Source organism: Odontomachus brunneus, unplaced genomic scaffold, assembly GCF_010583005.1.
Source record: "Odontomachus brunneus isolate Ranch 3 - 2012 unplaced genomic scaffold, Obru_v1 Obru_scaffold_006, whole genome shotgun sequence".
NCBI lineage: Eukaryota > Metazoa > Arthropoda > Insecta > Hymenoptera > Formicidae > Odontomachus > Odontomachus brunneus.
Genome location: NW_022639456.1, coordinates 3,930,460 through 3,956,715, shown reverse-complemented (window position 1 = coordinate 3,956,715; position 26,256 = coordinate 3,930,460). Strand labels below are relative to the sequence as shown.

Genomic DNA, 26,256 nt, shown 5'->3' with positions numbered 1-26,256 from the left:
GCAACAGGTGGTCTCACAGGTGCGTACACGCCGATGCAACGGTCCCATTCGTTTCGCAACGTGACCGGGCCGAATTCGCATCATCGTTCGCGTTATGAATGCGCAACTGTCGAAGGTTAATCAAGGGTCTTCGGGACGCGCGATGACGCGGGCGCGGCGACAATGGGCGTCGTCGGATTACCGAAGGCACGATCCCGAACGAGCCGCACAAATGGAGCTGTCGACGTTTCCTTTTAAGCCTCACATTGTACACCGTATACCGGAGCGATTCGAGGTGGCAATCTTTGCCGATCGACGCGATGACGCGCGGAAACGCGCGCTGATGAGACGCACTGTCTCGAATTTCGTGCGTCATTATCTAAAATGAGAGTGGAATATCGATGAATTGCCGATGAGATAACGATGTAGTTGATGTATCACATTTTTCCTGAACGTATTTCAAATGGAACGCGCGGGTGAGATGACACGCGCCTATTTTGTGCTCCCGGATAATCGATATCCTCTTTCTCTCTCTCTCTCTTGTCCACTTTTTATTTCTTATTGCCACTGCCACTTGTGTATCTCACTTTGGGCCGATTCCACAATAGCAGTTTAAACTTAAGGGTAAAGATTTGAGCTCTGTTCAAACTCATCGAACACATTGTTAAAACGGAGTTTAGACTTCAGTCTTCTAGGCTTAAGCTTCTATCTCCTTAAGATCAAGAATACCTCTGAACGAGGTCATAAAACTGGTGGAAAAAATTCATAGAACGAGTATATCTCGCATTGTACATTGCACCAACTGGTGAACGAAGACGACAACTTTTACCACTTCATCGTCGAGCAGCCGAAACGAAAGCCGCGTTTGAAAAGTGAGACGGACGCGCGGCTCATTGGTCGTGACTCGACTGGCTTGATCGATGGCAAGCATCGGGCCGGCCGTAGGCACCAGCAGGTCTGGCAGGGAAATGTGGGTGGACGACGAGAGGGTGAGAGACGTGTGGGTGGCTTTTTCATTAATCGCACATCGAGCGGAGCCTCACGGAGGACAAACAGGCCGGAGAGGAGCTGACACGTGGCAGCGTGTCCGACTGCTGCGACGTGCAAACGCAAAGAGGGCGGCTATTTTTCGCGCGTTTTGGAATAATTAATGTCTCGGGCGGCGGATCTGCGAGAGAAATTGCACTGAACAACTGAACGAGAACCACATTCGACCCGATATCTGCCAAGTAGGATTTCTCATTGGAACATTCTCTATCCACTTGACCTGTCTTCTGACGATGACTTCGCGCGTCGCGGCTTTAATTGCTCTTTGATCGTTCCGTTGCACTTCAGTCTACCGCTGAGCATTCCATAGTCCACGATATGATTTAAACACACAATTCAAGCGCGTGCATTGGACAATCGTGCACTGAGAGAAAAATATAGTTGCTTTCGGTGTGATTTTAACCAGGAAAATAATTAGAAGAATCATCTTTCTAATAACACTTACTAAAACAATGGTTTTTCTAACTATTTTTGTGGTTAAAATCACAAAAGAATATAGTTGATGCCGAAAGCAACTATGTTTTTCTCTATGTTGACCGATCGTGGATCAGCAAATTTCTGCAGTTGAAGTCGGGATTTTCCGTCGACGTATTTCCATCGTGGGAATTGCCGGATGATCGGGAACTCGTTTATTTTCTTTCCGCGACCTGTGTGGAAGCGATTATCGCGAGGGTTACGTAATAGCGACATACTTAGGCGCGGAGGAAGTGGATTATAATAGCGACAGCTCAAATTGATCGTCGAACCGCGCGCTTTCCCGAGATTTCGCGCGAATCCTTTCCCACAGTTAAAGGGTTAAGCGGGGGCCGCTCATCAAGGCAGCTCGAGCTACGCGCACAACGCTAAAAGGGACAGGTAATTTAGCGCGCGTTACGAAAGGACGATGCGGCACATTCGCGAGGTGCTCAATCGAGGGAGAGGGAAGGGTGAATGTTAAACGATACCGGCCCGAGGTCAGATATCCGCGCGCGGGATCTGCGCCGCGGATATCGAACGGCTTATTGCACGATGCCGAGGAGAATGATATAGGCGTGCGCCCACGTACGGGCGTTATCGTCCGCGCGATCGCCGATCGATCGTAGCCACGTGAGGCAGATCTCGGAGAAAAGCGACGACGCCTCGACGACCTCGGATCCCGAGATCGAGATATCCAGCCCCGATACGACATCCGAGTCTCGGCCGGATTCTCAGCGAAGCTGGAAATTAGCATGTAAGGTGAACGCTGTGGTTTCACGAGCGTCGGCACAGTTTTGAGTCCGCGAGCAAACAGTCGGGAACAAGGTGCCACTTTGAAGGGGAACTTTTCTCTCACGTATCCATCTTCCCGGTATTGCCCCTCTGAGCGACGCGGGCGCGCAATTTCTGAGACGCAAAGGCACCATCATTACGTTAAATATCTGTAACTGGAACCTGACGTTCAAAAATTGTAAAAATGATCAAGACACTGTTCCGTGGCTACGACTTACTTCATCATCTGTCCCACAGTCGCGAGATGTCAGACTGTAACGCAACCACGATGACGTCTCGCGCTGCCTTCCGTATTAACACTCTTGGAGGCGACATGACCGACGCAGAGTTCGCGAATTCTACCTCCTCAACGAGAACGGAGATCTCGATGGAAGAAGACATACGTCTCTCCGGGGGTGGTCGTCGCCCGCCGCGAGATTCGCGCGAGATAAATCGATCCTCTCGCCCCTGAGCGTGAGTCTCTCAGTCGGTCTCGGATGAATCCTGTTCGCTCCGCGAGAGTCTTGACTCGATCACCACTACTTTCTTCCCGAATTCAATTGAAAGAGACTTTTCTCGAATTTCGAAGAGACGTCTCTCTTCTCTCGAAAATTGAAGATTGTCTTCTTGAATTTGAAGAGGCTGAAGGAGAAGACAAGGACAATTTAAGAAGCATCTCGGTATTATGAAGTTTGGCTAAGTAACAGTTTTATCACCTTGATAAAATTCATATAAAAGCGCCGGCAAGTAATAATAACGTGATGCGGGCCGATTTAGCACGGCGGCATTAAATGCGTTGATCCGCACGGCTAAGTGATTCCAAAAGAGCGGGACTTTACGGGCACGCCGTCGCGTAATTGCGCGAGCGCCGTACTCGCTCGTATATCAAAATCTTCGTCGGCGACGGTGGAAAGCACTCAGCCGAGATTGTTATCCGCCACGCGAGTTATGTGCATTAACAAACAGGGGTTGTACGTCGCGGGCTATCCGAGCTCTCACATGTGTTGCACGACGTTAGCACGACGCGGCCACTCTGCGCGCTAACTATAATTTACGTGGCGCATGCTATTATTATCTCTAGGATTACTCGGACTATCTTCCAGCGAGGCCTCTCCGAGATGGTGTCCTCCAGCAACCGCACGCGAGACGCGTGAAAGAAACAATTGAGTCGCCCGTTTTAGATGTTTAACGCGCGAACAATGGGAACAATGTGATAAAAATGTGTCGTGAGGGAGGAAAAGAGGTGCTTAAGTATATCTTAATGAGAATACACCGGTGTTTTCATTAAAACGACACAGCTGAAATAAACGCCGAAGTAATGGGCGACGCAAATAAGCTTATCGCGAGAATGCGACGTGCATTATATCCCACTGCAACACCCACCGGGATGTATCCTCCGACAAGGAAGGCGCGTTTATCACCGTGAGTTGAATCTCATTTTTCCACGCGTTCACAACGCCGGCATACTAGATTAAGGAGATCTATCATGCTGGACGACAGCAACATCGGGTTTTTTCGGCTAAATAGTGTATAAATCTTGGTGCTAACGTCACGCATTGAATCCCGCGTGTCGACGTTATCGCGCGCGATCCAGTTGGACAACGCGGTGGACGGCGTTTCCCGTCATTCAATGATCTTTCTGCTCGCTTTCTGCGGCACGGCGCAGTCGTCACCTCTTGTCTCATACCTGACATATTTTGACAGAAACAAAAATAAAACTTCTTGTTCTGCCTTTCTAGATGTTGCGTTCGCTTGTATTCGGCGCGAAAGTGGCAAGAAGGAGGTATATTTCGCGTTGTTTCGATAATACGATAATTCAAGAGTTAACGACGACCATGTTTCCGCGAGAAGTGGTCGAAAGTTGACTCCTCGCGGCGCGGAGCAGAGCAAATGAACGAACGAACGAACGCGAGCTCGCGTGCTCTTTCTCTCTCCCGGTGAACGCATGGTCCAGCCCGCCGGCTGCTGAGGTTGCCGAGGTGAGATGAGAGAAAGAGCTGCGGAAGGTGAGAAAGAGAGGGAGGGAGATGGAGCACGGAGAGAACGAGACGCGGCGAACGCACGGCGCATCGTCCGGAGAGAGAGAGACGAACAAAGCGCATTCCACACGCCGTCATTTGTTCCTTGTCCGCGCCGCCCTCGGTACTTCATTTCGATTCGTCATTATTTCCTCGCCTCACTTTGTGCTTTATTAACGCGCACCGGCGGAAAAAAAAGAGACAGAAGAGGAGACAATTCGCCCGAGCGATTTTTGCGAAGACGCTGCTGCGCCTCGTCTTAACGACGCGTCGCTTCGCGATCCACGGCTCGAGAGATCGATTCCTCGATCTCTGTGCGGTCTTGAGTCGTCGCCTTCGGTCAATACGCCCTTCTCATGTCGAAGGTTTACAAATGGAGTATATCGTTTGACCCTCCGACCATTATAATTGCGATAGCGTTAAGGCTTCCGGTATCTCGCCACAGAACTCTCAATTGATGACGTCAGGAGCGAGAAAACGCGTGCCCAAAATTCTTTCCGACTTTTAAAGAATAGAGACCACAAATTAAAAATTCTCTCACTTATAGAAACTGAAAGATTCTTGTGGAAGATTTCTCTACTCAGTCAAGTTGTTCTCAGTTATTGCGACCAAGTTTCAATACAGCCGAATGCTCAATCCTGTCGATTGTAATAAGAGAGATACGATTTCACGTCGCTGCGAATTTTCCTCTATTCAATCTCACGAGCTGAGATTTCTCTTCGGTGCAAAATTGAACGATCCTCCACGGGATCCTCTTCCACCTCCTCCTTCGAATTCACTTTCTGCAGTCTCTCGCGGGAGGGGAAACAATCCGACGCTCTCTCGGCACCTCCATTATATATCCGTGCGGGCCAAAGTGCATGAAACAGTTGACTCGAGCGTAGCAGCGCCGGCGAAGGCCGGTGGCGCGAACAGACGGAACAAGAAGAGAAGGAAGAGTCATGATCGAGCGGGACGACGTGAATAAAACGCCGCCGCCGACATAACGAAATCGAAAAATGGCGGTACACGAACGCGCAGAGAGAGACGGTACCGCGTCGTAGCCTTCGGGCTGGCCGCGCCGCAGGGAGCGCAGGACTTAACCGCAGACTCGAAAGCAATAAACCATAAAGCTATTAATGTTACGCCCTGGGATGGTTACGCCACGGTTATAACGTATATACGCGCGGGACTTATACAACCCCGCACGGATGTATCCCTCTCGCCCTGCGCTCTTGGACACCGAGCCCGTGGTCTCGGGGTTGTAGTCCACCGATCTCGATGACAAAGCGATTCGTCGCGAACCACGGACGAAAGTCCGACACGGCCGCGCCGGGCTATGAATTAGAATACATTCGACGTCAGAATGACACGGCGCGCTGCGGAGAAGAGAAGTGGCCGACTCGTATTGCCGGTCGAATCGATCGCTCGTTGATCCCGACGAAGGTCGGACGAAGGGGTTGAGAGAACTGGTCGGACGGAATATTACGGGAGATTGTTTTCGTATTGAGAACACACGCGCGACGCGGAGCGTTATCGGATGATTTGTAATGGAATCGTTATTCCAAAGGGGTAGAATAACGCGATTATTATTGTTAGGCGATATATCGGGCCCGAGTTTTCTCCCTGTGCCTCCTTATCCCCTCCGCAAAGTCCGTCCTTGTGCTCGTCGGGTCCTCTTCTTTTTCGACTCTTTCCCTTCGAGCGAGTTCCAGCCGATAGTTATTTCGCGCGTTTACGATACCCGGGTTTTATTTCGTCGGGCATTTAGCCGCAGGGCGCTTTACGGGACCAGGAGGGCGAGAGGAAGGTCGAGTGGGACCTTAGCACCCAGGAACGGTCTACAACGGTGGAGATTGCGAGTGGCTGGACGGTATCGATGTTTACGAGCTCAAATAAACGCCGCCGCCGTCATCGACGTGCGGTTATTCCGTATTACTTTGGGCCTTTAACGGCAGAAGAGGGTGGCATCCTAAAGTGCTGTATAAAAATCAACCCACTCCTAGAAGGTGGTCGAGGGACCACGCACAACTCGGTGCGACGTGCTGCTCACGCGTTCACAAAAGAAACCTCACCGCGGGATTTCGGCGTCTGCCGGCCGCTTGTTCCTCCACGTCTTACGTCTTCCTCGCCCCTTATACTTCGCGGTTTTTGTCAGATTTATCGTTCGTGCATTTCAAACGCACACGTGAGATTTTAAACCTTCGGTTGCCACTCACTCTTCTTCATCGTCGGCCAGACGATTTTCTTTGATTGGCAAGTAATAACGAATGCACGTACACGCGTCTTCCTCTCATCCCTCGTAATCGGCAGCTCTCGCTATTTCTTGAGCAATTACCAAGTACAATTGCTCGATTAACGAACAGAACGAACTCGAACGCGTTCGTCATCTTCCAGCATCGTCGAGCTGCGACAACCAGTTCTGGCATCTAATGAGGAAGGTGGGTTTCCCAAGAAGAGCCTGCGGACGATGGCAAGGAAAGTGTTATCCCTGCCACGCCCGTAATCAATATCGCCGGCATTGTCTTCGGCTACGGTGCAGGCGTCGTAAATTTGGCAGAATGTTAATTCCGCGCTCGCGCGAGAGCGAGCGAACGAGTGGTCGGGCGGCCGGCCGGCTCTCGCCGGGCAATTTTCGCAGCCCCGCCGTCGGGGATAATCACCACGTATCTGCCGCGCTGTATCCCCGGTCCCGAGGATCTAATGATGAATTTCATGCGGGAGAGAGCGAGCCTCGGAGGTTGGAAAACGAGAACGTGGAACGTGTCGGCGCGCCGACCTTAACCGACACTCTTCTCCCGGCGAACCTCCACTTTCCTCCTGTCTAAACGTCCGTATGGCCATCACGCTCGTGGTGTTCCTTTTTATCGGGCCACCTTCCACCCAGCACGCCAGCACGCCGGCCCATAAGTCCCTCTCGACGTGTCGGTTCGAATCACCATTTGTTTCGGCCTAGCTCGTAATTCGTTTACGCCGGATGGCGTCTGTCGACTGCGCCAGCTATAAAAATGTCAAGTCGCGCGCGAGCGCGATGAGCAGATCGCCCATTTTTAACATCTATGACCGCATGGGCGCTCAAATGAAACGTGAAGTCAAATTTATTCCAAATTTCTCGGATATACGGTTATGTCCTTTAAGAAAGATCCGTCGATGAGAAAGGAAGAGTCTCCTTGCCCACGTTGAATTCGCAATTCGTTGGATTCCTGCTATTTCGTCGCGGTTTCGCGCGTTTCTCCACGGAGAAGAACATGAAATGTATAGTCCAATAAATACTCGCGGCACATTCGGTCGGCTCCTCCTTTGACGCGTTGATTAATTTAATGGCCATCATCTCTCTCTCTCCCTTTCTCTTTCTCTCGAGATAGACTTCGAGGAAAGAAAGTCTCGTTTGATAATAAAAAGCCGGCTGGGCCGAGCCATAAATCCTGCGATTTCACAGCGGTATATTCCTCCGTATACGAAAAATCATCGGGGCGATATTCCGACGAATATTCGCCATACCTCTTCATTATGACGATCAAGTCGTTCATCTTCGATGCGACTCGAGTTGTGCGCGAGGACACGAGATAGGCCGGCAGAAAACCTCACGGGGCCCCATCGCCGATGCAGATCCACGCACGATCCGCATTCTCGAGGCTTCTGGCGCCATGCCACGGTGCGCGCATTTGGCATCCCGTGACTCTCGCCGGTAGCATCTGGCCGGTACAAATACCCAGTGCTCGAGTTCGCGTCCGCACCGCTGCTTCTTCTTCCCTTTCTTGACTCGCTTGATCTCCGGCGTCGTCGACGACGAGGACGAGGACGACGAGCCTTCTTCTGCGGTACGCCTCTCGTATGCGCTCGCGTCCTTACCGCGCAATTATTTTCGCATGATTCCGATCGCCGGTCAGATTAAGATTGCCCTTTCGGCGCCGCATGCCGATCGCGGATCGTTTCGAGGCGGCAGCTCGTTTCCGAAGGATCGGGACGAAGGATGTGAGCGCGGCTGAAGCCGCGAGCAAAACCGAATTCCGGAGGAGCGGACGTGCGACTATGCTCCCTCTCGGGAGCCCGCGGTCGTTTCTTTACACGGCGGGGAAGGAACTTGGACGGGGTTATTTAATAAAGGCCTTGAGTCCTTTTTTACATACGTTTCTCCGTCCTGCATTCGGCGGAGTTCGTTCGTCGATCAATTTCCGCATGACCCTCCTCCAGCTGCAATTTTTTTAGCAGATTTACGCACTTGTCTCGTACTTCCTAATTTCGTCAGAACGCACGGAGCAACCGCGTAGCACAAAAGTGGATATTCCGTGTCGACCGAACGGCTTTCCTTAGTCGTGCTGCCAAGCGGAAACCCGACGCTCCACTATAAGAAGAATCGTAAATTAATTTTATTTTGCGCATGTGTGCGCGAAAGTGGCTCTCGCGCGGCACTTGGGTAGAAACGCCCGTAGATGCTGATATTAATTCTCGCGGATACGTCGTGCTTAAACGGACACTTTTGCCGACGACGACCAACGCGTCTCGTCGGCGCATTGCCATCGCGCGCTCGTACGGGAACGCCACAGTCCGTTCCGTAAGGCCGCAAATGTTTGTCATAACTTACGCGCGAGGTACGCGCCGATCCATTCGAGTGCAGTCTACTCCGAACGGTAATTGCACAACAGAATCACGCCGACCGGCGCGTGTACGGAGCCGCTTTACGGAGGTGGTTCGCCCACCGACGCGATACGCGCGCATAGAACGCTACTTGTGTGTCGCGGGTGTGTGCCGTTGATGGTGTGGGTGGTGATACGAACTAACGTAATCGGGAATGAGTGAGGCCACGGTTTCGTCCGGGAGTCCCAAGTCGACCTCGGTATATCTGCACGGAGAAAAAGGACTTGCTGCAGCAGCAAACTAATTTGCTATATATGGACAATTAAACATAATTCACTGTGTTAGGTACTTTTTCTACAGATACTTGCTGCAGGAACCTATGATAACAAGAAAATCTGCTCGTACAGCAAGAAAAGTAGCTAACGCAGTAAATTTGCTACAGATGGACAACTAAACATAATTTACTGCTTCAGCTACTTTTTTTGTCGCAGAAGCAGATTTTCTTGTTATCTTAGCAAGGAAATTGGTTCCTAGAGCAAAGAAAAAGTGGCTAACACAGCAAATTATGTTTAGTTGTCCATATCTTTTTTTTTCTGTGTGACTTCAATTCGAAGCGCTACTCCGACTGATTGATAACCGTACTATATCGTGATTGTGAGGAGATATATTTATACCATAGATAAGAAAATATCGCTGGATTATTCTTCGTAGAGCGTAGATTAAGTGATTGAACCCGGTAACGATAATACTTTATGCTTCGATCGATAGGTTGCTTTATCTCAGTTCTTAATGTTCACCTCTAACTGAAATTTAGATAATGGATAAAAAAGACATTCTCAATGATTTCTACTCGATGTTCACGTGCGAGAACGAGAATTTCAGCGAGAATTAATTCGCGAATCCCGTTCATGCTTGCAGTCTGCATCGGTACCAATGGCCGCCTCTCCGTACCCTCCAACAAGCAGCACCACTACCGGAATCTTCGAGACCGGTACACCAACTGTACTTACGTCGATGGTAACTTGGAGATCACATGGCTCCAGAACAAAACCTTCGACCTCAGTTTCCTCCAGTATATACGGGAGGTCACCGGTTACGTCCTCATCAGTCACGTGGACGTACACAGGATCGTTCTGCCGAGGCTACAGATCATCCGTGGCAGGACCCTCTTCAAGCTCAATATTCACGACCACGAGTTCGCCCTCTTCGTTACAATGTGCCAGATGCACAACCTGGAGATGCCGGCCCTCAGAGGTACGTCGTTCTCACTTTTTCCTCTTGTTTGAACTAACGGCCGCACCACTAATATTTCATGTTGTAATATACGAGTAATTATATAATGATATCAATAATTATAATTATATTAATATATACAGGGTATCTCACCTAAACCAGGCCACCTAAATATCTCCATCAATTGTGACGATACAAAAAATATTTTATAAATTAAGTAAAATGAAGGTTAAATGAAGAGACCAATATGTTACACAAAAGATTATTTTTCCAAAATCATTTTTTTTTCGAAGTTTTCATGATCATCGATGTTTTTTTGCATATAAATGCATATTTTTTTTTATTGCATCGTGTAGCTGATGTTAAAATACATTTAGATATGTATATGACTTGACCTTTGACTCCGAAAATTAAAATGAAACTATCGCACTACGAATGACCTCTGAAAGCCTTAAGACTTGATCATTTCCAAGCAATTTATCAGTTTATTGATCTATCATTCGCGATGAGTTACTCAAAGCAAGAGAAAATTGAAGGAGATATTTAAGTGGACTGGTTTAAGTGGGACACTCTGTATATATATAATTATTATGCAAATCTTTAATATTTAATTAGATAATTAATATTATTACACGAATATCTCTTTAAGTAAATACGCAAATGGAATTAACGAACAACATGTTACGCTTAATTTAAACGTTCACGATCCGACGCTTGAAAGAGAAATTCAGCAAAATCCATTCGCGTCTAACTCACCTTGATTAATCATGCCGCAGATATACTCAACGGGAGCGTGGGCATGTACAACAACTACAACCTCTGCCACATCAAGACTATCAATTGGGAGGAAATAATTACCGGTCAAGGCGGCCGATACTTCTACGTGTACAATTTCACATCGCCGGAGCGCGCCTGTCCGGATTGTGACGCTAGCTGCGAGCAGGGCTGCTGGGGCGAAGGCCCGGAGAACTGTCAAAGGTACTCGAAGACGAACTGCTCACCTCAGTGCTGGCAAGGCAGGTGCTTCGGCCCTAATCCGCGCGAGTGTTGCCATCTTTTTTGCGCCGGTGGGTGTACCGGTCCCAAACAGAGCGATTGTCTTGCCTGCAAGAATTTCTTCGATGACGGCGTGTGCACACAGGAATGCCCGCCTATGCAAAAGTAAGTAGCAGCATTTTTGCTTTATTTTCGCAGAAAGATCCTACAACAGTGCATCCCATCAAAATTTTCAATAAAGTTCCGCCCACACAACTTTCTCGTTTCATTAAAAAAATGATCTACTCTCTTAATTAAGTCTTTCTCATGAAGATATCTTTGTAAAGGGTCGCCAATAAATTTCAAAGCAAGTGGATAATGCGCGAATAAAAAATATCGATATACGATAACGGGGAAAGTTTACTTATATATATACTCGTATATGCTTGAAATTACTTAGTGAAGTCGAGAAAAACACATATCGAAGTCTGAATATTAACGATTCTTTCAGGTACAATCCAACCACGTACTCCTGGGAGACAAACCCCGAGGGAAAATACGCTTACGGTGCGACTTGCGTGAGACGATGTCCAGAACATCTTTTAAAGGACAATGGAGCGTGCGTGAGGTCCTGCCCGCCGAAGAAGAAGGCGGTGAACGGCGAGTGTGTACCTTGCAACGGCCCTTGCCCGAAAACCTGCAAAGGCGTCGAGAAGGTGCATTCCGGTAATATCGACTCCTTCAAAGACTGCACCATCATCGAAGGTTCCATCACGATCCTGGACCAAAGCTTCCAAGGCTTCCAGCACGTTTTTCCGAATTATACGTTCGGCAAGCGATACGAGTCGATGCATCCGAACAAGCTCGAAGTGTTCAAAACGCTGAAGGAGATCACGGGCTTCCTGGACATCCAAGGGGATCATGCAGACTTCAAGAATCTCTCGTACTTTCGAAATCTTGAGGTGATCGGCGGGAGAACGCTCACGGAATACTTCGCGTCATTGTACATCGTCAAGACTTCCTTGGTGTCCTTCGGGTTGAACTCTTTGAAGAAAATCCTCTCCGGCTCCATCGCCATTCTGGAGAATAAGAACCTATGTTATGCGCAGAGTATTAATTGGACCAGGATCAAGAAGTCGCCCGAACACGAGTGTCTCTTGCAGAACAATCGAAACGAGAGCAAATGCAGTAAGTACGAAACTGAGGCTTTCATACAGTGTTACTTGAGCGAATTACCAAACTATCGTTGAGCTTGTATTTCGAAAGTCATACTCATACTGCGGTATATCGTTTTGAATCACAGTCAAGGACGGTTTCGTGTGCCACGAGCAATGCTCGGACGAAGGATGCTGGGGACCGGGACCGGCGCAATGTTTGTCCTGCAAGAACGTCAAACTGGGGAACGATTGCCTTCAAGATTGCACCGCGCCGGGGTGAGTTGACAAGCGTGGCATTAAACGAAATAAAAAAGTTGAACTTTCTCCAATAACGCATACGACTTCTGTCCAATCGAAATCGCTCTCCTAGATCGTGGATCGAAGGTAAATCGAAAATCTCCCGCGAGAGCTTAAGCGTCGATCTTCTTCATCGTTCTATTTATCATCTTCATCCATCCCGTAAGCAAGCTGCATCTGTGTGTTGTCCGCGCGGCACGTGCGCTTCCATCGCTTAATCGCTTCGAGTCCCACTTTTGTCAGTCCCTCATTGCTAACGCGAGTGGCGAACGACATGAACATTAATTGTACTCGATGAATCGCTCACCTGCGTCACTCTCTTCCCTCGTCATCCCACGTTTGTTGATTTTCTGCGCCATGTCTGTTTTGTTTCGCGTCGCTTTAATTTTCTTACGTATGCGCTCGATTTTACGTTATACTTTATTATACGTTATACGTTATTAACGACTAACGACCAATCGCAATCGTGTTGTCAGTATTTATCGAGCGGACGAGAAAACCTGCAAGCCGTGTCACGTCGAGTGCGACGGCTCCTGCACGGGTCCTAATGCCGAGCAATGCACCAAGTGCAAACACGTGCGCGACGGGCCGTTTTGCGTGCCTGAGTGCCCGTCCTCCAAGTACAACGACAACGGCGAGTGCAAACACTGCCACGAGAACTGCGTGGGCGGCTGCGAGGGGCCGGAGAACAACATAGGCGCCAACGGATGTCATAGTTGCGAAAAGGCAATTATGAACGGACACGTACCGGAGGGATGTTTGCAGAAGAAAGAGCCATGTCCCGATGGTAAGTCATACGATGATTTTTGCTTTACGACGATTCTTTCATCGATGCGTCTCGATACTTGCATTTTGTCACGGAAAACACAGTAATATCCTTTAATAATAATTAAAGGCTGCTCAAAGATCATAAAATTGTCTTGTTGTTTCATTGAATCTTCAAGCAAAGTTTCCGGGAAATTTATACGATGATCGTATAAACTTTGCTTCACGACAAATCGATCGCTGATGCGTTTCGATATTTATATTTTGTAACAGAAAATATAGCTGTAACGTAATAATTAAGAGCTGATCAATGATTATTTGTAAAACATCGACGGGAAAGTTGTCGCATTGTTTCGTCCGATCTGCGAAACTCCCGAAAAACGTTGCGTGACGTGCCGCTGTTAAAATTCGCAGGACATTACTACGAGTGGGTGAGTCCGCAAGAGCAAGGTGCTTTAAAACCTCTCGCTGGAAAGGCGGTCTGTCGCAAGTGCCACCCACGTTGTAAGAAGTGCACAGGATACGGCTTCCACGAGCAGGTGTGTCAACAGTGTACCAAATACAAGAGGGGAGAGCAATGCGAGGACGAGTGCTCCTCCGATCATTTCGCGGATGCTGACACGCAGCTATGCATACCGTGCTTCGGCGAGTGCCGAGGGTGCTTCGGGTCGGGCCCGCATCAATGCTACAAGTGCCGAAACTACAAAATTTACATCGTACGTAGAACAATCGGAGCGTTCATCTTTCTTATCTTATCACATAAATCCATATATATAAAATAAAATATCTGTCTGTTCTCTATATTCTCCTAAACGTTTTGATCGATCTAGATCAAATTTTGCATAATTATTCTCTAAGACTCTGCGTAAAATATAAACTATTATGAAACTTGAACATCCCGCTCCTTCCCTCTGATTTTACCCCCTTAACATTTTGTGATAATCTGAGCAACACCGGATAGTTTAAGCTAATATAATAATAAATAAATTATTATTTATATTATGTTATTATTATTATGTTACGATTCTTCACTTTTTCCAAACAAGTCACAAGTTGAAGAAAGTCACGTTAATCGCGTTAAATTTGCAAATTTTGCGTCTTAGGATGGCGATCCGGGTGACAATTCGACATCCTTCAACTGCACGGATACTTGCCCGTCGGAATATCCTCACAAGATCTTCCCGCCGGACAACGAGCCATACTGTTCAGTAGAGATGATAGGTCTCGGCTTCCAAATGGATAACGAGCTCAAACCCGCCATTCTGGTCGGAGTGATGCTCGTCATGCTGGTGTTTATCGTCACCGCCATTGTGACAATATACTTCTGGCGGATGAGAACGAAAGCCAAGGAGAACACGGTAAAGATGACGATGGCATTGACCGGTTTGGACGATAACGAGCCGCTTCGACCGACGGGCGTGAAGCCGAATTTGGCGAAGCTGCGCATCATCAAGGAAGAAGAGATGAGGAAGGGTGGTATACTAGGCTTTGGTGCTTTCGGCAACGTGTACAAAGGCGTGTGGGTGCCAGAAGGGGAGAACGTGAAGATCCCGGTGGCTATAAAGGTTCTGCACGATGGTACGGGTGCGAATACGTCCAAAGAGTTCCTCGACGAGGCTTACATTATGGCCAGCGTCGAACATCCGAATCTGCTGCAATTGCTCGCGGTCTGCATGACGTCGCAGATGATGCTGGTAACCCAGCTAATGCCTCTAGGCTGCCTGTTGGACTTCGTGCGCAGGTTCAAGGATAAAATCGGCTCCAAGGCACTGCTAAATTGGTGCACGCAGATCGCAAAAGGCATGGCATATCTTGAAGACAGGAGATTGGTCCACCGTGATCTGGCGGCGCGGAATGTCCTCGTGCAGACGCCGAATTGTGTCAAGATCACCGACTTCGGACTCGCTAAGTTATTGGACATCAACGAAGAGCAGTACAAGGCCGCGGGCGGCAAGATGCCGATCAAGTGGTTGGCGTTGGAGTGCATTCAGCACCGGGTCTTCACTCACAAATCTGACGTGTGGGCCTTTGGCGTGACTATCTGGGAAGTTCTCACCTACGGCGGCAGACCTTACGAGAACGTTCCCGCCCGGAACGTGCCGGAACTGCTGGAGAAAGGCGAGAGGCTGCCACAGCCTAAGATCTGCACGATCGACGTGTATATGATTATGATAAAATGTTGGATGCTCGACGCTGAGTCCAGACCGAGCTTCAAGGAGCTCGCAGAGGACTTTGCAAAGATGTCCAGGGACCCCGGTCGATATCTCGCCATTATAGGGGATAAATACATGAGACTGCCTTCGTACACACCGCAGGTGATTTGTGTTAACTTAACGAGACTCAACAGATACGATCTTTGTTGTTGAAGATAGATTTTATAAGATGATTATTTATTTATCTTCTTTGTTATACAAAACATATATATGTACAATTATATAATTAAATATAATTATAATAATTATATTTAATTATTATATATTATATGATTATTACATGCTAGTATCGAAATGTTCAGGATGAAAAAGAGATGATACGGAATCTCGCGTCAGCGATGGACGGTCCGGAAGCTCTGGTGGACGCCGACGAGTATCTGCAGCCTAAGTCACGGGCCCCGATTCCGCCCACGATCTCCGCGTCGAGTACTTCGGGCTCGCCGCCAAATACACCGGTGAAGTCGTGTTGGCCGAACGGCAAGCCGCTCGCCGCTGATTCTCCGACGCCACAGAATCAGCAAAACTGGGACCGGGAGCTTCTGAGATACGGCGGAACTCACGGGAACGGTAGCGCGTCGCATGAGGCAGGGAACTCCGGCCAACATACGCATTACGCGCATCCCAAGGCTCACTGCGCTCACGTCGGAGGGTCTGACAGCTCGAGTTCGAGATATTGCTCGGACCCGTTGAAGATGGTCGGCGTTAGAGGTAAGTAAAGGACATAAGATAGAAGAGATCTGTAAAGGAAACCTTCGTAAAAATCAATGAAACACTTGGATATCACATTATGTATCGCGTGTCAATATAGATGTTGAATTAAATCGCTGACTTGTTTGATTTCAGACTGCGATGTGACGGACGATTGTTTCGACACCGAAGTAAACTCCGTGCATCAGCAGGCTCAGGTGGGGAACCTGAAATTGGACTTACCGTTAGATGAGGACGACTACCTCATGCCGTCGCCGCAATTGCCAGCCAACACGACGCAATACATGGATCTCATCGGGGAATCTAAGCCAACGGGTGAGTGAGTGGAGGAATCCGTTGCTTGATTATTTGTTTCTTCTCCACTTATATAATTATCATATTGTTTTGTCACTTATCGTTTACTTTACAAAGTTGTCTCCATTTCTATCCTTTCTCTTTCAGAACCCGAACCGAAACGGTTGAACAACGGCTTCAGAAAGTATCCGGATTTCCTCACTATCCAAGGAAAGACGTCGTTGGACAATCCGGAGTACATAATGTCTCAGGACGAGGGTCCGCTCACGCCGCAGACCCTGGGTATCCCTACGCCAGACTTGGAAAAGGTGCTGACGAACGGCGCGTTCGGATCTCAAGTTAGGCAACGAAGTTCCGAGGAGGAGTCGGATCACGAGTATTACAATGACTTTGATCGGCTGGAACGCGAGCTGCAGCCGTTGAAACCTCTCAGGAAGAACGAGACGACGGTGTGATTCCGGGAGGATACGTACGGAGTACGCGAAACGAACTAACGATTGTTCCATGGGATCGGGATTCCGCTCCCGTGAAAATCCACTTGGCCGAGGAAGAGGATAACGCGATCGAACCTGAGAGTGGAAGTGGATCGAGTTACTCGGTTTCCGAAGAGGAGGAGGACCCATTGTACTTAGAAAAGACGCTTCGCTCAAGTGCCGCGCTTAATTGTGATTAGATTACATAAGCTAGAGAGACTCGAGTGCGTATTACGTGATAGTAAGTAAGACGAGAAAAGAGACTACGTGGACGCGCCGGAAATCGCAGGGATCGCGCGACAGCGACGTCCCTCGAACAAGTAGTGCAAAACTATTCTTAACGTGCCATTCGCCGTGGCTTGTAAATAACTCTTTTCGTATTAGCTTTCTGGAAGACGTGAGGAACATCTTAGGACTTAATTTACGACGACGACGTCTGAGATCGTTTCCGCTTAGTAGCTTCCCTCCGATTTAAATCCGAGACACTTCGGACAAACCAGCGTGGTCGCTGTTGAAATTTCGATAATACGGGGACCACTCGCATCTATTTTAGGCAGGTTCCTTATGTCGAACGAGATATTTGAAATATCCCGGGAAATCGCTCAAGAAAAGTTTTAACAAAAGTCTTCTAGTTGTTATATTTTTTTTTATTTTATCATTTTTTATAAACGCACGCACAAGTTCGCTCATGATAACACCTTACATCGTTGAACTCTTTCGCAGCAAGTGCAAAATTAAATATACTACCAATTGAATAGCCAATTAAAAGTATTTATACGATACTGAAAATTTCAATAAACTTTGAATATTATAATATTCAAAATATTATAATATTGAATATTATAATATTATAATACTATAATATATTATAATTATTATTTTATAATATAATTATGATACAATAATTATAATTATATATGTTATATTTTTATAATTACTGTATGTTATATATTAGAAATGTTATTCAATTAAAAGATTTTATTAATATACGGACTTGATCGAAAGAGTTGAGCAATGCATGGCAACGTATAGCAACTTGTAAAGGAGTTTTAATGTAGCAATTATGAAATGTCTCGCGTGTAGAATTGTGAACGTTAACTGGTCCCATCGCAAAGGTCGGCTGACAATAATGTATGATTAAATTTGACGAACAATTTCACTCGTTATTTTCTACGTGACTGTCATATATCATAATCAACACTAATCGATGTTAGTACAACCGGGTTGAAATGTTTATGCGGCACACCGCTGACTGTGATACAAATTACCTGAATTTCTCCCGACAAAACACCCAAATATCGCAGCGACAGCATCTTCCTTCTCGCGGATAAACGGGAATTTTTCATGAGAAAGTAGGACGCCCGAAATCGCTTTCGCACTGCTTCAGGAGCCCGCAGTAAGCTACGACAGCGGAGCGCGCATTGTCCTATTTTACTGCCGAAAATAAATTCGCTTCGCGTCAAAAGTCGGTCATGAACGCGATTCTACTTAAAGTACAGAGGAGAATAAAGAGATTCGACGGCGCTTTCCCCTCCTCTTACGCCATCGTTCTCGCGATGCAGGGTTAACGAAATTGGCCCCGAGCTGGAAATCACGAGAGATTTCGATTTTTATACACGAAACGCAATTTTTGTACATAGTTTACCAAGTAATGTAATAGACGGAAAAAAAGGGGCAGAATTCAATCGTGCGAGTAGAAAGACGGAGAGTACTTGAACGAAATCAGTAACCATATGTCGTCGTGTGACATCTGCGACTCGCGCTTAGCCGCGTCAAGTAATACGATAGGACGTGCCATGTTGTATGTACAGGAGAAATAAAGAAAAAGACAAAAGAATTGGGAAATATAAAATACATACGCGCGAAGGGGTGACACTTTTTCGAACGAAACGGATCTACATTGTATCTTTTAGAAATTTTCAACGGGAACTCTGTGTTGTACGGACCTTATATTTGTTGTAGATGAGTGCGGACGTGCGCGGGACTGACGATCTCTCTCGTCTCTGGAAGAACAATAACCCACATTTCACGAGTTAAACAACCAGCGTCATTTCACAGCGTCGCCCGAAAAATGACGTTAGTTGTTCTACGATCTTCCGCATCAGCCCAAAATTGTCGCGATCGCGTTCTGTGATAACAATGATGAAACAAAAAATCGATAGCAATTGCGAGGATTGTTCTGACAGTCGTTCCGCGCGCGAGAAACGAAACAATCCGCGTAGATCGTCCAGTCTCGCTGCGCGCCGCGCGGTATCTTATCCGTAACAATATAAGCCAATACATATCGTGTACATTGCGCGCATTGTGTTACTAATTAGTATTATTATTATTGTCATTATAATAGATCGGTTTTGTAATATATCGTTTCATTACGCCGCGTCTTCTAAAGCGCGAGAGGACAGAAGATGTCCTCTTTTTTCTCTTTCTTTCTTTCTCTCTCTTTCTTTCTTTCTCTGTCTCTCTCTTTCTCTCTCGCACATTCGGTCTCGCGTATGTAAATCAGACTGTAACTAAGCGTGTATCAATTAGAAATTGTACATTGTAATCGAACAAACCGACACGAAAAGAACGTTACGAGATCGTGAGAAATTGCATTTGCCATTCGGTTGTGGACATAGAACTTATAGATCTTTATTGTATATCATTATATAAATATAGATATATATATACATCGTAAAGATTTATTGTAATAAAGTAAATCACATTTCCACTGGTCGTGTATCATTCATTCACTCGTGCCTAAATACCTTAGCGACAACTTTTGGGATACGCGGTATATCGTTGCGGATTTATAAAATCTACATGTGAGGAAAAAACGTCGCAGTTTGCTGAATATTTTCCTCAATTAATTCTGAGAATCTTTTGCGTGCATACGTCATTCCCGCAAGATACAAGAGACGCGTATCATATAATTTTAGATCTAACGAGCACGCATGTTTACACTGCTCTCAGTAACTAATACGCCGAAATGTTATCTCTACAGCACGTTATTAGCGCATAAAGCGATTAGACAGATGAATAGTGTGAATACTTTAATTTCAAAACGATAGGAAATGTTCAAAGTGGTAGTGTACAGGATTATATGGAGATTGCACAATGATACACATCTCTAAATATACTGCCATTTATATCGCGTCTCCAGTCAATCGCTCACACTTAATTGTTAATCACACGATAAATCGCAAATATTTTTAACAAAAGTTTCCACGTTCAAAGTTTTCCATCGTTTCCTCATGTAGTAGTTGATAAAATAAGCTATTTTCATTTAACGGAAGACACGAAAGCCGAATCAAATCGAATTTTAGTGATTCGTAAAAGTACGTCGAATATTCGTACAGTATACAAAAGCGAACGTTCGGCAATTTTTTAGTATATTGTTTCACAATGTTGAAATCTCTCTGCTACGTTAACGCGTATTTGATATTTACAATTATGTCATAAAGATAATGCATATAAATACGCGGAAAGAACTGCTATAATTGCTGTATTTTCTATAATTGGAAAGAAAATTTATATTAATTTATTTTCAAGTAAATATTTCATTAAAAGTTGTTGCTATATTAATACAATTCTCATAGCCATATTCTTACAAAACATAATGTTCAGTTAGTATATTTTCATACATAATTGCCTCAATCAAAGGAATATTGCTGTCTTCCTATTGTGATCTGCAACACAGATACTATGATTGATACTATGCATAGGATTTGATTGTCATATGGTACTGAAAGTATCACTCAAAATATATGGACAAGCAGCAAAGAAAAGATGAGTATACCACTTCCAAATTTGTCTCATTTAACGATTATGAATCACTATAGATATTTATGATTAGTTGTCTGAAAAAAATATGAAATTATAAAATACAACTATAAACATGCAATTATATTAGTATTCTATTTTTATTGTTACATGTCTTTTAATCAAATAAAAGTGAAGAACAAATGATTTCAAATGTATATAAATTATGTAAATTATAAATCAAAAATTAAATATTAATTATAAATTATATTTACTGTAAGACTGAAATAAATTAAGAAAGCAATTTTATTTAATATAACTTTTTTACTCTTTAATATTGTCTTAGTGTTTTATTATGCAATTAGATATTTTGTACATTATCTATAAATTGTACATTATCTATAAATATATAATAATAAAATATGTAATAATTTACCTCAGAGTATTACAAATTATTAAAACTTCAAATTCATTCAGATTCACCCAATAATTCTTTTTCTTTGCTTTCCAACAATTGTTCAGCTTTACTCTTATATTGTTGACTAAGAATATCTACATAGTCTTCCATCCTGAACACCAGGTCTTTGGCTAATCCTTCCTGTTGTTTGAGTACCTTGATCTGCTTGTTGCGTATATCTCTAATATTATCACAACAATTTGTATAAAAGGATTTTGCATTTTTGGACAATGTTTCTCTGTATTCCCTTGTTACTCTGTTAACACAGAAATCAGTATAATTAATCTCCGATAATACTAAAAATTTTATTTTACAAGACAATATTTTAAATCTTACTTAGGAATAGGAACATAAATTGTAGTTCCATCCTGCTGTGGATTTAAATTCATCTGATTTTTTGACAGACTCTTGAGAACATTTGGGATAGCTTGTGGAAAAGTGGATATATCCAACACTACGAGTTTAGGTTTACGACTAATCTGAGCGAGCTCTTGCAATGTATAATCTTTTCCTTCAAACTTCACTTTTAATTCTTCCAGAGCACCTATACTTGATCTTACTGATAAATATTTAACAAAATTATCTTTCAAACCTTCAATAGCTCTGTCAAATTGAGAGGTTAGCTTATTAACATCAATAACTTGTTCCATCTCATTAAAATCAATACGTTTTGTCTTTTGTTTCTTTTTATCTTTGCCACGATCCTTGGCTTTTGCTAATACATAGGTCATAGAAAAGTGTCTTCTGTTATCATCCTTGGCACAAATATATTGTAAGTGTTTTAAAAAATTCCAGTGATAAAGAGTTTGCAGACACCTTTGCTGGTTTATACAAATTTCTTTACTCATTAAAAAATGACGGTAATTTGTCATCACTCTTAATGAGAACATTATTGTATGATTTTTTGACATAGTATTAACACAGAAACGCATTCCTATTATGCTTGCCATTTCCTTGTTATAAATTTTGCTCAAGTTGATAACAATATGATAGTATTAGGATATTGTAATATTAAAAAATTTGATATAATTCTAATGTTTATTCAATAGTTTTTTATTCTTATTTTCACTTAGCAAAAACTATCGTGCACAAGTTGGAGCTCCACTTGTGCTCTTGAGAGGTTAAGATATCTAAACTGCCGTAATGTTTCGAATAAATTTCTCGACTACAAGAAATAGACAAAATTCAACAAGTTGTAACTTCTGTAAAAATAATGATGTCGAAACGATTCAAGAAGCATTTTACAGCTTAATTTTCAAATATATTTCTGAATATAACATTTATTTATTTATTACAATAGTACACGAATATAAAACAAGATCCACACAGTATAAAAATTTTTGATAAAATTTGTCGAATTGCACAATCAAAACAAAATTTATACACAAATATTGTTTATGAGCCAATTTTTTCAACTTCTTAGTAAGCTAACAATTAAATTTTAGTCTGTCTTTGTTTTTCGTTGAAATTAAACCAAAACAGACATGTCTAATTTAACTATTAGTTAGATTGGAAAAATCAGAGGTTGGAAAAATTAACTTTATTTAAAATTATGAATTTTCCCGTTTAATTTACATATCAGTATATTACGGTACGCCGAATTATTAAACGTTATAAAAAATTTTCTGAACATTTACAAAAAGTAAACGAATTAAATTACGATATTCGTTCAAAAATTAATGAAAAATTTGAAGTTTTTTCTTTAAAATCAATATATCAAATTTTTGATACAAATAATGTGTTGTTGATAAAACTCAACTGAAAGATGAAGTTAAAATTTAATTAGTTGCTACTTCTCATTTAACACAATGCATCTTTAAAAAAAATTACAACAACGTTACTAACTTAATTTTACTAGAAAATAGAGATTTCAATATTTAAAATTTTCTTGAAACTGTCCCAATATCTCTCTCTCTCGTCATTTTTGCTGAAGTTGAAGCCCGTTAAATTTTATTTATTTTTCATGATAGAATAAAAGACGTTTACTTTGCTTTTGAATAATACTATTTAAAAGATGATAGAGCCTGACTTTATAATTTAGTCATATCACGATCTCATTTCTTTTTTATTAGGAATAAAGGGTGTACAAAAAGTGTATGGGTCTAAGTGCTAATGCAGGATTCACACCGCGTCCGATGTCCGACGTACAACGTCCGATATCCAATAAAAGAACAGCTTTCCAATGGAGAATTGAATTTTCTATTAGAAAGCTCTTCTCCTATTGGATATCGGACGTCGTACGTCGGTGTGAATCCTGCATAAGCTTATCCAACCCTTATAGCGTGTTCGACTGGCCCTGGGTTATAGCATGTTTGACTGGTTCTGGGTTAACCACTCTGGGTTATTCAGTCTACGTTTATTGGTCGAACAAGTACTTATAAGCTTTATAATTGACTAGTAGAGACTTATGACGTCAATAATCGCTCTCGGAGCAATTAACCCAGGGCCAATCGAACGCGCTATTAATCGCTCCGAGAGCGATTAATGACGTCATAAACCTCTACTAGCCAATCATAAAGCTTATAAGTACTTGTTTGACCAATAAACGTAGGTTGAATAACCCAGAGTGGGTTAACCCAAAGCCAGTTGAACATGCTATTTGTCTTTGTCGTTTGTCTCTGAGTGCGTTCAGCGAACTCAACAGGTGAGCAATTCGTCAATGTAATTGGTCTAGATTTAAGGATCGAACAGTAAGGACCAATAATCATTGACCGCTCACTGATCAGCTTTGTTTTCTGAACGCAGTCAATGGCTGCATTCAGCAGACTCAACAGTTGCACAACAGTTGAGTAATTTGTCAATGTAATTGGTCTAGATTTAGGGATCTAATAGCAAGAACCAATAATCGTTGATTGCTCACTGAGCGCTTTTTCTACTGAATGCGCCCAATGGGTGCGTTCAGCGAACTTAACAGTTGCACACAGTTGAATAATTCATCAATGTAATTGGTTTAGATTTAGAGATCTAACAGTAAGAACCAATAATTGCTGATTGCTCACTGAGCGCTTTTTCCGCTGAACGCGCCCAATAAAGGCCTTCACACACACTTCCAATGTAGACGTCCCTTTACTGTTACGGAAAGTATGTGTGAAGGCCTTAAGGGCCGTGGCACACAGAAAAATTTAAGCATTAAGACGTAAGCAATAAGCAAATTGACCAATCACAGTCGTTGATTCTTTTTACGATCCAAGAATCAACGACTGTGATTGGCTAATTCGCTTACTGCTTACGTCTTACTGCTTAAGTTTTTCTATGTGCCACCAGCTTAATCGCTGATTGCTCACTGAACGCTTTTTGCACTGAACGCGCCCTCTGGTTATATATAGTGAAAATAGTAGTGGTAATGTTGGTAAGAGCTGCAAACGCGTATGTCCAACAAGGATCAACGTGCCTTTTCTGTGTAGGAATCCAAGATGGTAAGTTTGCTGCGGTCTATGAGATACAAAACTTTGAGGAAATAAAAATAAAATCAAAATTCAATTTTGATTTTATTTTTGATATATCACATATTTTCTAGAAAGACATGAGATTTTTTAAATATTTGATATATTAATTGAGTACGAACATGTGTCTGAATATTATATTAGGTTCCTTTGTAGGCTCGTGGTCCGAAAAAGCATCTCAAGCGTCTTAATGCGCCGAAAGCATGGATGCTGGATAAATTGGGTGGTGTTTACGCCCCCAGGCCATCTACTGGTCCTCATAAGCTGAGGGAATCTCTTCCTTTGGTCATTTTTCTTCGTAACAGATTGAAATATGCTCTGACCAATTGTGAGGTTACTAAAATCCTGATGCAACGTTTGATTAAGGTCGACGGAAAAATTCGTACTGACCCCAATTATCCTGCTGGATTTATGGGTGAGTTCTTACTATCTTACTACATTTATATAATACTTTAATACTGTAAACAGTTTAGTCAAGATAGGCCATATCGAAGCTGTGGTACTTAAATCTTTACAGGTATCACAGTCAAAACTGGCCAATAATAAACCAAGTTCTTCTCTTACGGTCACAGATCGAGTTACATATTCTTTCTGTATTACCTAAGGAGTGCACAGAAACACTAATTCACGTTCACACACAATGCAAAGAAAAACAGATTAATTACAGTTACGACCAAATTGTTTCAGATGTTATTACGATTGAGAAGACAGGTGAATTTTTCCGACTGATTTATGACGTAAAGGGTCGCTTCACCATTCATCGCATTACTGCAGAAGAAGCTAAAGTAATTGCTTCATATTGCACATGCCTTCTTGTATAACAAGATTTTTAATGCTCTTTATCTGTATGTGTTTTATGCTTACAGTATAAACTGTGCAAAGTAAGACGTGTGCAAACTGGTCCTAAAGGGATCCCTTTCTTGGTAACGCACGATGGCAGGACTATTCGTTATCCCGACCCTCTCATAAAGGTCAACGATACTATCCACTTGGATATTGCCTCTGGCAAGATCCTGGATTCCATCAGATTTGATTCTGGCAATTTGTGCATGATTACCTGCGGGAGGAACTTGGGTCGTGTTGGTACTGTCGTTAGCCGTGAACGACATCCTGGCTCCTTTGATATTTGTCATGTAAAGGATGCTCAAGGACATACCTTTGCCACAAGGTACATTTAGAATTGCACAAAGAGGAAATGACGTTTATTTGCGAATCATCTTTAGTAACATGTAGTTGTATATTTTGATATTTTTATGTAATACATAATTTATTCACTTATCAGGTTAAACAACGTCTTCATCATCGGTAAAGGCACAAAGGCTTACGTGAGCTTACCAAGGGATAAGGGTGTGAAGCTGTCTATCGCTGAAGAACGCGATAGAAGACTGGCAGCGAAAGGAGTAAATTAATGTACATTTTCAAAGAAAAAAATACAATAAACCGAGATTGTACAATAATGTTTATATGAATGCCTATATTCTTTTGCATTTAGTATATAGTTTATATCTTTTTTTCTAAAATCGCGCGTATAAAATGCAATAAATCCGAATGCAGTGTTTCTTTTTATTCACAAAAATAAATTTAGCATATATCAAATGACAATTTGCTTACATCAAAAAATTATCCAAATAGCTTATGGATTCTGAAGTGATTGTAGATGGCGTTATCACTC

The 26,256-nt window shown here is 43.7% G+C and overlaps 3 protein-coding genes across 4 annotated transcripts in view; 2 read left to right on the top strand and 1 right to left on the bottom strand.

The window, feature by feature from the left end:
• Nucleotides 1-19,653, top strand: part of LOC116853040 (epidermal growth factor receptor) — a 136,940-nt gene extending 117,287 nt beyond the window's left edge. For both annotated transcript variants that reach the window (XM_032833897.1, XM_032833894.1), the window contains 10 exons: nucleotides 9,747-10,082; nucleotides 10,838-11,222; nucleotides 11,548-12,224; nucleotides 12,340-12,469; nucleotides 12,967-13,277; nucleotides 13,670-13,971; nucleotides 14,359-15,570; nucleotides 15,771-16,176; nucleotides 16,312-16,491; nucleotides 16,618-19,653. In XM_032833897.1, coding sequence (XP_032689788.1) covers nucleotides 9,747-10,082; nucleotides 10,838-11,222; nucleotides 11,548-12,224; nucleotides 12,340-12,469; nucleotides 12,967-13,277; nucleotides 13,670-13,971; nucleotides 14,359-15,570; nucleotides 15,771-16,176; nucleotides 16,312-16,491; nucleotides 16,618-16,925 — 4,247 coding nt within the window. In that variant the 3' untranslated portion in view covers nucleotides 16,926-19,653. The remainder of the gene's footprint in view (nucleotides 1-9,746; nucleotides 10,083-10,837; nucleotides 11,223-11,547; nucleotides 12,225-12,339; nucleotides 12,470-12,966; nucleotides 13,278-13,669; nucleotides 13,972-14,358; nucleotides 15,571-15,770; nucleotides 16,177-16,311; nucleotides 16,492-16,617) is intronic.
• Nucleotides 19,654-20,593: 940 nt separating this feature from the next.
• Nucleotides 20,594-22,482, bottom strand: LOC116853085 (ribosome-recycling factor, mitochondrial). Its single transcript, XM_032833960.1, has 3 exons — nucleotides 21,478-22,482; nucleotides 21,121-21,397; nucleotides 20,594-20,782 (listed from the first exon to the last, which is right to left on the bottom strand). The coding sequence occupies exons 1-2, from the start codon at nucleotides 22,089-22,091 to the stop codon at nucleotides 21,154-21,156; spliced, it is 858 nt and encodes a 285-aa protein (XP_032689851.1). The 5' UTR covers nucleotides 22,092-22,482; the 3' UTR covers nucleotides 20,594-20,782; nucleotides 21,121-21,153.
• A 1,910-nt stretch (nucleotides 22,483-24,392) lies between these two features.
• LOC116853714 (40S ribosomal protein S4) lies at nucleotides 24,393-26,047 on the top strand. The gene is made up of 5 exons (XM_032834886.1): nucleotides 24,393-24,557; nucleotides 24,741-24,999; nucleotides 25,272-25,369; nucleotides 25,451-25,752; nucleotides 25,867-26,047. Exons 1-5 carry the CDS (start codon nucleotides 24,555-24,557, stop codon nucleotides 25,991-25,993), a joined length of 789 nt encoding a protein of 262 aa, XP_032690777.1. The 5' UTR covers nucleotides 24,393-24,554; the 3' UTR covers nucleotides 25,994-26,047.
• The last annotated feature ends 209 nt before the right edge of the window (nucleotides 26,048-26,256 follow it).

What these genes read in the sequence shown, in the direction of transcription:
- LOC116853085 (XM_032833960.1), bottom strand. Translation starts at nt 22,091, where the DNA reads ATGGCAAGCATAATAGGAATGCGTTTCTGTGTTAATACTATGTCAAAA. An exon ending in ATTTATGTTCCTATTCCTAA is followed by an intron (nt 21,398 to 21,477) that starts GTAAGATTTAAA and finishes CTGTGTTAACAG; the next exon opens with AGTAACAAGGGAATACAGAG.
- LOC116853714 (XM_032834886.1), top strand. An exon ending in TTACTGCAGAAGAAGCTAAA is followed by an intron (nt 25,370 to 25,450) that starts GTAATTGCTTCA and finishes TTATGCTTACAG; the next exon opens with TATAAACTGTGCAAAGTAAG. An exon ending in GGACATACCTTTGCCACAAG is followed by an intron (nt 25,753 to 25,866) that starts GTACATTTAGAA and finishes TTCACTTATCAG; the next exon opens with GTTAAACAACGTCTTCATCA.